Genomic DNA, 13,190 nt, shown 5'->3' with positions numbered 1-13,190 from the left:
TCTTGCCTAACTCCTTAAAAGACCCCATTTCTATCCCTCCCTCCTCTACTCTCTTTCTCTCTCTTTCTTGGGGTAGGAGAGTTTGAATTTACAACATTGCACTAAGCACATGTTCTACTGCTTTAGGAACCCCCCCAACAACCACACATACAGCCCCCCTTTTTTTTTCTCTGATTATTTTTTGAAATAGTGTCTCCTTTTTTACCCAAGCCAGTCTGGACTGTGATACTCCTATTTATGCTACCACAGTTGCTGCAATGACAAGCATACTTATAATAATGACAAGCTCTTTTTTCTGTTGCAGTGATGTTTCATGAACATTTTGCCTGGATTGTCCTTGAACTATGATTCTCCTGATCTCCTCCTAAGTAGCTGGGATTAGAGCTGTGAGACACCAGTGCTCAAACAAGGTCCCCATCTCTTATTATTCCCACTGTGTTGGCAGCCTCTCCACTCTTTGGAAGTACACGTTTGGTGTTAGTGAGGGAAAGGAAAATAATTGTTATGATGTGAAGAGAAAATTGTGTGTGGTGAGAGAGGGACAGCTTTTGCCAGACTTTGTGAGGCCAGATGAGGTATCTAATGTGCAATGGGAATCTGGAGAATGTTTTTGAGAAGAGTTCCATGAACTGTTTCATAACTTTAAAAGATCATCTGGCTTTGGGTAGAGCATAACTTGGAAGAGTGACAGTTTGGATGTGGAGAGAAAATTAAAGATGATGGAAGGTTTCCAGTGATGGCTGGGACACGCAAGTGGAGGGGAGGTAAGAGAACAGACGGGGAGGTATTTTTAGTGGTCTTTTTTCCTTATCACCCACTGCTGTGTCTCAGTCTCCTTTCTGGGCTTAGAACATTCATGACGGATGAGACTGTCCATATCCCAAGGCCTAATTGTTGGAAGAATTTTTATGCATTTAGGGCTCTGTCAATGCCTGAAAAGAAGATGGAGTGTAATCATGCAGAAAGCACACTTCTGAATTATGTTCCATGACTTCCTATCTGTGTCACTTTGAGAAAACTGTTTATCAGTTCTATTTCATTTTCTCTAGGTACAGAGCAAGGATATTTTCAAGATATCACAAGGTGAAATAATGGTGTAATATGTAGATGGTGCCAGTCTGTGTTGAGAAGAATGGTGATCATTTCCTTTGGGGAGATGAGCAAGGGTAGTGATAGGGAAGAGGCTCAAAGGAGTTTACTCTTCTTTCTATTTATCTGGGTGACCCTTATATGAGTAGCTGAATTTGTATACGTTTGGATAAACTTAAAGACTACATTTATATTCTGTGAATTTTTTACTTTGGTGTTTTTCAGTTAATTATTATTCAAAGGCTCTTCAGTCTCTACGATGTTAGGACATTTTCTTCAGATGGGAATTCAAGTGTTTCTCTACCAGATTTCAACCTACTTTGCTAATGATTTCCTCCTACACCTTTGCATGTGTCTTGTGTATCTGTTTTAATTGTTTCAGACATTGGGAGTAAATAAGTTAGAGGTTTGTACTTGTCCAAAGTCATTGGTCCATTTCAGGAATAGAATTTTCTGCATTTCAACTGGGTACAAGCCTGCCTGTGAGCAGATTTCTGACCATGATCTTTACTGCTTTGCTTCTAGGTGTGGTTATGAGATTCCATTGGGCCAACAGCGCATAAGCAGGAGTTATGCAAGTCACTTACTCTTGTGTGTTGTCCTCCATTTTACTTCTGGCTGGGAAATAGCAATGTCTGAAAAGAGCTTGGCAGCTACTGATTCCAGATGGCAGCGCTACTGTGCCGGCTGCGGATCGCTGGACTGTGAGAGGAGGGGGAAATGGATTCCTCTTTCATATAAGCCAGAAGACTTTGAGGCTTATTTATTACAACATCATCTATATTAACACACTCCGTACCCTATAAACATTGTGGTTCAAAGGTGCCCTCCTGCCTTTAGTTAGGCTTGTGTCTCTTTTTGAGATATCCTTGGCTGGCTGCAAGGGTCCCCAGGCTGTGCCATATTCATTATTTATCTTTTTCTGTTCCTTAGATGTGTGATCATGGGGGAAATATTTGTTTGTCTGAGCCTCGGCTTTCTTACCTGTGAGTTGGGAATAGAAAGTGATTATTTGAAGATTAAGAGATAACGCACATGCATATTTCTAATAGTCTGGAGTACCCACTCAACACTCAGCACATTAATTATTGTAACATACACTGGTGGTCTTCACAATCAAGTGCAACAGCACTGAAACTCAATGTACAATATGAAAATTAAGACCACTTAAGTGACAAACTCATTCTTTATGCTTGGCTTTCTAGAATTATGTAGCTGTTTCATAACATTGAAAATAGTATGTTAACACAAACCATGTAACTAAGAAATTATATCTCTATTCATTTAAAAGAAATGGGCAAAGGGGGAGGAGGAAGGGGGGAATGAGGGACAAGGTAACAAACAGTACAAGAAATGTATCCAATGCCTAATGTATGAAACTGTAACCTCTCTGTAATTCAGTTTGATAATAAAAAAATAAAATAAATGGGCACATTAACACACCAAACTATGAACAATACATTTAGAATTATTTTAATAGAAATAAATAGAAATAACCTAGCTGTTTCCTAAATATCAAAGAAAAACTCCTAGTTTTAGAAAATTTCTTTTTAACTTTTCACTGATTATAGACTTATTAAAGAATGTGGTCATTGGTTACAATGTGCCTTAGAGAAAGGACTCAAATTTGTAATGTTTTATAAATACAAACTAATTATAATTTGAGCATCATGGTTTCTGTGAATCTAAAGTACTTCCTTAAATTCTCTAGTAGGGGTGATAAATATTTCTGCTTTTCTTTTCCTGAGAATATTCTCATTTATGCATGATAATTTACTCAATACTCAAATCTACGTGGAGCATCATAATTATTATTACCGTAATACCATCTGACTTTGTAACTATTGAGAAGTTTGCTTCCTGACAAACTGCCATTCTTTAACTTTTATCTTCCTAGATGGATGTTTTCTGTTTGTTTTTTTCTTCTTCTTTTTTGGTACCAGTCCTGGGGCCTGAATTTGGTGCCTGAGCACTGCCCCCTGAGCTTCTTTGTTCAAGGCTAGCTCTCTATCACTTCAGCCACAGTTCCACTTCCAGCTTCTATTGTAGTTAATTGAAGATAAGAGTGTCATAGACTTTCCTGTCTGGGCTGTCTTCAAACTGTGACCCTCAGATCTCAGACTCCTGAGTAGCTAGGATTATAGGCATAAGCTAAGGGGGCCAGACTGCTTTATGATGTAGGTAGCCTGTGTTCTTTGGGATGCACCTTATACTTTCCATTAGAGGCCTCATTGAGAGATCAGTTCTTCTCCATAGGAACTTCTTCCTTCAGCCAAAACCCAAATCTATCCAACAAGTCTCCTTGTGCTGCCCATTTATAAGTGAATAGGTGTTTCACTGGTCCTTCCTGCTGCCATTGCCTGTGCACCTTCACTTTAGAGGGCCCAATTTTTTAATGTGGTTTCTGCTGTTTTTTGATAAAGACCCATTGTTCACATGACTCCAGCAATTGCCTGTCCTTGAGAGCTTTGTATTTTTTAAACATGCTTATTTTTATACTTGCCAGTTTACTTTATGATGAGATTTTCTTTGCTAAAAGAAGAGTAAAGGAAATGACTGTTTTATCCTTGGCAAAAGTTCTGTTTCATTTTGAATTTCTTGTTGTTATGTAGCTTAGGCTGACCTTGAACAGAACAATCCTATTGCTTAGCTTTCTAGGTTCTGGGATTATAGGCACATGGTATCAAACCTGGCGTATAGGAATTGTTTTAAATAAAAAAAAAGAAATAAGTATTTTGAGAAATATGCATGCCCGGATGATTATATATGTTTTTGCTGTTATATCTTAATTTCTCTAACATTTCCAATATTTTTAAAATATCCAAGCTTATATCCAAGTGGCAAAGAAAATGATCTTGAACTAGATTTGTGGTTAGTTGAATAACTCTTTACTCTTGCCTCACAAAAAGCCAGACTTTTAACATCAACAGAATTCCATGGCCTTTCATCTTCCTTCATCCCCTTTAAATAGATTTTACATTTAAGCCAGGATTGAGCAAAACTGAAGAGTTCCCAAATAAGCCATGTTTCTACAGGCTTATAGCCAGTATCCTATCATTCATATCTCTCACCAGAGTCTGGCTGTTTTCTTCTTAACTATATATCCATTGGCATGTTCTTGCAGCTGATAGCCCATAGTTTACAGTAGGGTTCACTCTATTCATGGTACAGATCACAGGTTCTAACACGATGTAGACTGATATGCCCATTATTTTTGTATCATTGATTCTAGCACTGTCCTAAGGATCCTTTTCCTATTGGTCCCTTTTTCTGTCACAACTCTTGGCACACTTAGAGTCACAAAAATTTGAAGCTATAAAGGAATCACTCTAATTTTAGTAAAATATTTTTAATATTTTGCCATGTCTTTTCACAGATAGTGAGCTACATTATCTAGCACATTTCTTTTCAATGGTAGAGAATATTCTAATTTCTGGGTACCATAGCTTATCCACACATCTAATGAAAGACAAGTTGGCTGTTACCAATTATGTATTATGTATGTGCAATTACATATGTAGTGGCTATATATCTTCAGGTGGGGTAGGTAGAAGTTTTCAACCCTTTGGGCTACTCATCGAAGGGTCATGTTGTAAGTATATTTAATTTCTAAAATCCTGCCAAAATTGCTAAAAATGACTGTAAAAATTTTTTCCCTAAGTGGTAAGGAAAAATCCGATTGCTTTACATCTTCCACAGTTTTCGGTGGTGCTCATATACTAGATTTTGGCCATTGCCATAGGCATGTAGTGAAAGCTCATTATTTTATATCCCCCAAGTGAATGTAGGTTACAGATCATTCTTTCAAATGACCGTTTTCCATCTGCCCATCTTCTTTGGTGGTCTGTCTGTTAAATTGGGTTGTTTTATATTCTTATTACTGAGTTCCATAAGGTCTTTTCATATAATGAACAATTGTTCTTTATCAGATGTCTTTTGCACATACTTTCTTCCAAACTGTGACTTTTCTTACTTCCTGTCTGTCTTTGACAGAGAAAGAATGTTTAATTTTACTGAAACCCAGTTTTCTGATTCTTCCTTTTATGGATTCTGCCTTCCATGTTGTTCCTAAAAAGTCATATTCATGTTCATGATTATCTCTATATTCTCCTGTTACTTTTGAGGAGTTATGTATTGTTTCACATTTAAGTTCAATGTGTGATCATTTTTTGGAAGGTGTAAGGTATATGTCTAGATCTTTCTCTCTCTCATATGGATATCCAATTATTCTAGCACATTTACTGAAGAAATTGCCTTTTTCCTGCTTTCTTGTCATTGTTCTTTTGTCAGACCAGTTAACTATATATTTGTGGCTCCATTTCTGGTTCTCTACTCTCATTCATTAATCTTTTATTCTATGCTTTGGCCAACACTACACTGTCTTGATTTACCACAGCTGTTTTGTAGCCTTGACGTTAGATTCTGTCAGGATTCAGACCTTATTCTACTCCTTTCATTTTATGTTTGCTATTCTTACTATCATTTTTTCTTACCTTTTGTCCTTAATATTCTTCTCTTTATGGAATAATTTATATATTTGAAGAGTGAACATTACAATAAAATAAAAAGTATCTTAAGCTTCAGAAAATTCAATTAATCTCCAAGTAAAGCCAAATATACAAAATTGATAATTATCTTCATACTTTGGGTGATAAAATCAATCTTTAGAAGAACGTTAGGAAATTCTAGGAATTAACTTCAGCAGTAATTATGGAGAATGGTAGTCTGCTTCAAAGAGGCACAGTCAGTTCCCAGCAAAGAAATTCTTCAAATTAGCCAGACTCTAAAATATAGGTACTTTAATTATACATTTAATATTCCTGTAACTATACCAGAGACTACTCTAAATATTAAAGTATCTCCACTGTTCATAGGCTTATCCTGAAGAGTGTTTTATAATAAAGTGATGAGTTAAAGTATAAGAGTAGTTTTCTTTCCAAAAATAGTGCCAAAACTGGAGTCAGCTTATATATGCATAAAATGGAAAATGGTAAAACTGTGGCATAATCATGCAATGGAATATTAGTCAACAGTGAATATATAGGGGATCCAATATCAACACTTTGACACTGGTCCATCTCATATGGATAAAATCTTTCCCAGTGAAAAAATTTCTGCAGCTCTTCTGATCACCTGTTCTTTCTAGGTTTTAATTCTTTTCCCTGTATTTAGGTTAGGTTAGAATTTAAATTTAAATTTAAATTTTAATTTAAATTTTAATTTAAAGCCACATGTGCCATGAACAAAGTTACTGCTCCTGGAATTTTTCTTAGATTATAAAGACTGTACTGTGGGAACATAGCTCAGTGGGACATCACTTGTCCTGTGTTTATGTGTGTGTGTGTGTGTGTGTGTGTGTGTGTGTGTGTGTAGATTTAATTTAAGCAAGCTTCAATAAGATACATAAATACAAAATAAATACAGTTTTTTAAATGTTTCTTTTTATGAATTGGTAACTTTTGAGATTGACTTAACTCTAAAAGGTTTAAAAGATGTTTTGACAATCTTTTTAGTTTTCCTTAAAAGTTATACTCCTGAATTTTAGATCATTGGCCATGGGCACCCCAAATATTTACTATGAATATTAGCATTACTAAACCTCATTTTTATTTGTTTCCTCTGGCTCTTAGTTCCCAAAGATACAAAAAGGAATTTACTGCTCTTTTACCTAATGACTGTACCTGTTAAAGGAAACCACAAGGAGCTGTAATTTAGACTTCCTGTTCACACATAGATACTGAATTACCTAGAGTGATGGATGACCCAAGGAGATAGCTAAATGACTTCAGTGTTCTGATGGGCCTTAAGCTTTCATTAAGCCATTCAGTGTTCAAGGGGGACATTTTAATTTCTATCTGCTTTCTTGGCAAGAACTTTAACTGCTTGGTAGTTGCTAGCACAATGAGAGAAAGAAAGGCGGGAAACATGCAGTCAAAATAATAACGAATTCATCAGAACCTCCAAATTGCAAGCCATTTGTGCTTCAAGGGCAGAGGCAGCATGTGTCCGGGCATGATGGAAAGTCCTCAGTACAACACAATATCTGACAAGGATAGCTCAGCCTGCCAGATCAGAGCATATGGCAGAGCTGTGCTTGCCTGTCTTCTTTGTGCTGGCGGGATAGGCTTCCCAGTAGCATGGATCTTGCTTGTTCTTGAAAGCAGATGAAGAGTCGGAATAAATCATTGAATATCTTCTTATTGAAGAAACAAACTTGGAATTGAACCCAGTTTTTTTTTTTAATCATCAAATTTGGATTAAGTAGAATTAATTGTCTGTACTTTTTGCAAACCAATAGGTGGTACAAATTTAATGAATTTGGTGTAGGTTTGCCTTTCACAGGAACATATTTTTTAGGTAAAGGTAGTTTGGGTTGAAACATCTTGTTTTCTCTCTATGCTATTAATTCTTTATCCTTATTCTTCTTTCCTCTGAAATAATGTGTTTACAATTCTGCCAGGTATGACTTTGCTTTTCTTCTCTTCAGAACATTGTCCCTAAAATATTAGAAGATTTGAGAAAAAAAAACAATTTCTCAGATTGAAATCTTTAATTTTTACATATTAGTAGAGTGAATTCCTTTAGTAATCAATACATAAAAATAAATGATTTTGTGTTTAGTCAACCAGCTGTTTTGTTACTTGTTCGTGACTGTATGAACTGAAGCCTCAGAGTCAAGTGGCCAGAACATTGAGCTATCAATGGTCTAGTTAAGATTTGTCATATTGTTTGGATACATATGCAAACAGAACCTATGAGATGGTTGTAAAAATTGTGTGTGTGTGCGTGTGTGTGTGTGTGTGTGTATTGGGGATTAAACTCTAGGTCTCATATATTTAGTTGGTTTTTACTTTTCTCTCTCCCACTTGAGCCACAGCTCTTCTTCTGGCTTTTTGCCAGTTAATTTTAGTGGATAAGAATCTCATGAACTTTTCTTCCCACTGGCTTCGTACCAGAGTCCTCATAGCTCCGCTTCCTGAGTAGCCAGAAAGTACATGTTTGAGCCACCATTACCAGCTGACCATTAGATCATTTACAGGTAGTCTCTGTAGATTGCTGAGCTTAGAGCTCTTTGGAAAATGTAAGACTACGATAAATATTTGTTTCACCATCACTTCTGGTTTCTTTATTATGGCATTGCATTTTTTGTTTATAAATTGGCATCTCTTCCTACTGCTTTTGTTTCTAAAACATTAAGATTACTTTCTGTTGTAATAACAACTTCATGATGACGGTTTTGTGAATTTCAGGATCCAGTTGATAATAGCTTGACTGAGGAAGGAAAGGTAGCAAGGCTTTTCATCCCGAAGTTCCTAGAGAGCAAATGTGATATGTTGGTGTAAATAAATATAAAATAAATAAATATATAAAATTATATAAATATACAAGTATATACTTACAAGTATATGATATATGTATAAGTGTATTATGTAAATATATATTTTTATGCATAATATATAGAAATAAAGATAAACTAAATGAACCAAGTAAAGTTTTTTCAGTTGATGTTATATTTCATATATAAAACTTTGAATATTATTCTAATTGTGAGGAGTATTCACATAACCTACCCCACTTTGATCCTGGTCACATGTATGGGTGAAATACAGTATTCTGTCTAACTCTGTCTGGCCACCAACCTTTCACACTGAATGAGGACTCTCTCCTGTGTAAAATAGGGCTTGGGAAGATTATTATAGTGTTTCTGTTTGAAGGAGCTGTTGCCATTTGTTTCATTGGCTGCATGCTAGTTTTATTTAGGTTACACTGAGTGCTGCTAGTTTGCATTCATAATGATGTAATGTCAGTTATTCATTGTTGTATGCCTTCTGGCTATTTTTATGGCCCAAATGCAAACACTGTGCCTTCCTTTACAAATAAGAAAACATCTATGTGTCAGTCATGTACGATTAACTCCTCATCTAAGATTTCTTTGTGCACACAAGATTAATTTTTTTAATTATCCCTCTTTATCATCCATGTGACTAGTGATATTTGGCTCTATGTCTTACTGTCTAGGCTTATGCCTCACTGCAACCACACCCTATGTTAAAAGATATGTCATCCAAGGAGCTACCTTAGCCAGAGATGAATCTTCTATTCTCAGAACTCCTACACTACTTTGTTCATATTTTAATATGGTTGTCAAATCACTACTTATTATTTACTATGGTTCAAAGATTTTGTTATGCCTCATATATATGAATTTAATATATATATAATTTTTATTTAACTCTTAAAACAGTTGTGTGAGGTAGTTACTATTCTCCCTATCTTGTACTCGTGAATATAGAAATTAGGTATAATTGATTGGTACTAAAAATTCTTTGTCTGATCCCTAGTTCACACCAAGTGATCTCTTGAAATCACCTTTTAGGCCTTCAGCAGATTTCTGACTAAGTCTGGCAGATAATAGATGCATTTCCTTTCCTAATTTATGACACTGGAGGTTGAAATTCATTATTTCTTTTAATTATAGTTTCTAATGCCCAGCAACTTGTATTAGTTGCATGAATGAATCAGTATTTGGAATAAAATTACTACAGTAAAAAATTATGGGTATTAAAAAAAGTTTTAAGAAAGCTACACTGGTGGGGCACTGGTGGGCTCATACCTATAATCTTACTCAGGAAAATGAGATCTGAGAACTGAGGTTCAAAGCCAACCCAGGTAGGAAAGTCATGAGACTAGTATCTCCAGTTAGCTACACACACACACACACACACACACACACACACACACACACACACACACACAATACACTGACACTAAGTCATTATTAAAACCCAATTGGTAGCATTTATGGGTAAACACGATGTACCTAATATTAGCAATTCCTTTCTTTTATAAAAAAAACAATGCATAGCATGGTAGAACTGGATGTAGTGGCCTACATTTATAATCCCAGCATTTAGATAATTACTGAGATTGAGAATTATGAGTCTGAAGCTACTCTGGGTTAAGTAGTAAGAAATGGTCTCAAAAAGAAGTATAATGTTCATTCAAGGATTTTTAAACTTTCCTATCCAGATGTTTTGGCTCAGATGATGAAAACATTTTGATAGTTGAATTTCATTTTGATAGTTGAATTTCATACATTCAATCTTGCTTTGTGAATCTTATGTATTAATCTTTGTTTTACTTTGTTTCCAGGATGGCGTAGGGGTAGACGAGAAGCTATCTTTAAGGAGGGTAGCTGTGGTTGAAGATTTCTTTGACATTATCTATTCGATGCACGTGGAAACAGGGCCAAATGGAGAACAGATTCGCAAACATGCTGGACAGAAGAGAACTTACAAAGCAGTAAGTTTAAAACAGAAAAAAGAAAGAAAGGGAGTGCATTTTGAAATAGTTACTATGTTTGCATGTGAAGAGAGATTATTGAGTTATAATTACGCATTTTCAAATATATTATCCTATCATGCATTACTGTTTTGACTGTAATGTTTGTAAGCACAGTGAATATTAGTAAAACTTGTCTATAGAATTCTCACATTGTTTTCTTTAAATTTACATAAAATGTGGTAGTATCAGAGTCATATAAATGAGTACATATATCAATCATATATACAGTGTCTTATGATATATGAATTATTATCTGGATGATATGAACTGGCATCTTAATATTTATTCCCCTGAAAATCATATTAATGTAGTTATGTATATTCTCTCATTCTTAAAGTAATATTGATAAGACAAATTGATATATTTTATGTCACCTTTACAATTCTTAATTTTTCACAATAGACTATTAAAATATGTTTTTATAGGTCTAATGCTTTTAACATTTTAAAATGGAAATATGTGATTTTATATTATGAATTTATGAAAAGTAAATTTAATTAACTGTTAGATATTGAGATATATATATCTATATAGCCCAAATGAAGTTATCTATTATTTCTAATGCTGCTAAGTATACTTAGCATTTTATCTAGACCTTTTAAGCTAAATTTTACTTAATTCAAATTTTTATGAAATAATACGACTAGATATTTCATCATTTCTAGAAAAACTGAACAGTAAATTGTTCTTTTCTAGTATGAGCACAGTGTACAATAGAAGTATATTCTCAGCAATCAGAATGTTATCTTTTTTTGCATTCTTATGGAACTTTGCTTTTGGCTGCCTGTATATTAACTGTTTGGGGGTATATTGATACACAATATCAGTCTGGATCCATTTTTTTTTCAGATACAGAAAAATGTGTGAAATGCTCAAAGTTTCAAATACAGGTACATATGTTTGAAAATTAGCTACTGAGCATAAAAAATAGCTTCTTTTCCATAACTATTTTTTGCTATATTTCCAGGGTCATATTGAATCTTTGTAGTTGCATAATAACCCCTAATACCTGTTATATTTAGTCCTCCTTCTCTATGGTTTTATTTCTTGGCTGTTTCCAAATTGCATGGTTTGTGGGCAGGCACTATTGTAAGTTTCCTTACATAATTCTGCCACATAAACTTTCTTTTGACTTATATATCGCAGGAGATATTCTGATCATGACTAATGATTATGCTGTACCTTCCTGAGATACTTTAATGTAGACTAATGTTACTGAACATACTCATTTTGCCTATTTCTTAAGCCAGGTGTGATCTTCTGAACAGTGTTAGGAAAAAATGTGTATTGATCTACTAATATCACTAACTGTGCACTCTTATGACAATTCATTTTCAGGAAATAGCTACCTGAACTTGGTAGGCCTCTATAGAATAGGAACACATACATTCAATCTTAGTGTGAATAAAAACCCACCAAAATATATTTAAAAAGCATGTGAATTCCTAATCGGTAGTGTGGACTCCAAAATTTTTTAGGTACCAAAACCAATTTAGAATAATCTAGTCTTTGAAATGAATTTATTAGAGACCTTCAATTAAAGTGGAAACATGAGCCAAGGATAGAGATCCAAACTGTCATTTTCTGTTTTCCCAAATGAATATAGATAATCAGATTCATTGCTATTATGCAATGACCATTAATTGATAAACATGTTTTCAACATACACGTGTGTGTGTGCGTGTGCACGTCCTGCGCTTAGACTCAGAGCCTAGATACTCTCCTGAAGCTTTTTTGCTCAAGGCTAGTGCTCTACCACTTTGAGCCACAGCTCCACTTCTGGCTTTTTGGTGGTTTGTTGAATATAAGGATCTCAAGGACTTTCCTGCCTGGGTTGGCTTCAAACCAGGATCCTCAGATCTCAGCCTCCTGAGTAGCTAGGATGACAGATGTGAGTCACTATCATCAGACACAACATATACAATTTTATGTCAACATTATTAGAACACTTTGTGCATTTTTGAGAAGGCATATCTAGCCTGAAACTATAAGAAGCACCAGGAACATCAAACCAATCCTCTTAAAAATTTTATTTGAAGAATCTATCCCATTTCCCAAGTTTATGTTTTATTTCCAAATCTTAACTTTTATCATGGTGTCCTAATGTCAAGAAAGTTCTTTTTTGACCTAATTTCTTTTACTTATATCTATCAATTGAATCATAATTAGGAAACATTTCCATTTTATGAAGCTATGAATTCATCACAGGAAAAAGAAAGACACAGAGCTGCTGCAGTGCCAGGAAACCCAGGAAAACAAATGACTGTACAATGTATTGAGTCTAATGTTAAAAATTAATGTGTCTAATCAATAGGGCATAAAACTAAAATGAAATTTGAAATGGAATGTTTTAGTGCTATTAGATCCGGAGACTATGGGTTGGAATTTGGTTCTCAATAGCAATATTGGAATGGCCTAGTCACTGGTAGGGCTAGCTAGATTTCTATTGCAATTATAATGGATCCCATTAAGCTTAATTTTTTTTCTGCTAACACATTAGCAAATAGAACATGCATGATTATGTTTATTGACCTCTTTTTCCCCTCTTCCTACATGGCCAAGAAATCATACTTCTACAACTAATCATTAAAGTGTATCATGCTGTCTTAACAATATTATCAGTAGATTTAATGGTCATTTTATTTATTTTGCCTTTTTGTTTTTTGCAAATCTTTCTATGTTTTCACTCTGCAGGAAATGGTGGTTCTTTAATATGGGATTAGCTTTTGAATGCTATTTGGTTTTCCTATCAGCAG

At 34.7% G+C, this 13,190-nt stretch overlaps 1 protein-coding gene across 4 annotated transcripts in view; it reads left to right on the top strand.

Annotated features, from left to right (window-relative positions):
• Nol4 (nucleolar protein 4) overlaps window positions 1-13,190 on the top strand; it is a 264,138-nt gene that overhangs the window by 52,439 nt on the left and 198,509 nt on the right. For 3 of the 4 annotated variants that reach the window (XM_048363200.1, XM_048363199.1, XM_048363197.1), the window contains exon 2: window positions 10,243-10,392. In XM_048363200.1, the coding sequence (XP_048219157.1) occupies window positions 10,243-10,392 (150 nt within the window). Of the gene's footprint in view, window positions 1-10,242; window positions 10,393-11,261; window positions 11,325-13,190 lie in introns of all 4 variants that reach the window. The other variant, XM_048363198.1, reaches the window with a different exon arrangement.

The sequence above is a fragment of the Perognathus longimembris genome, chromosome 15 (genome assembly GCF_023159225.1).
Source record: "Perognathus longimembris pacificus isolate PPM17 chromosome 15, ASM2315922v1, whole genome shotgun sequence".
NCBI lineage: Eukaryota > Metazoa > Chordata > Mammalia > Rodentia > Heteromyidae > Perognathus > Perognathus longimembris.
Note: the sequence above shows the minus strand (reverse complement) of the source record. Positions and strands in the feature narration are given on the sequence as shown.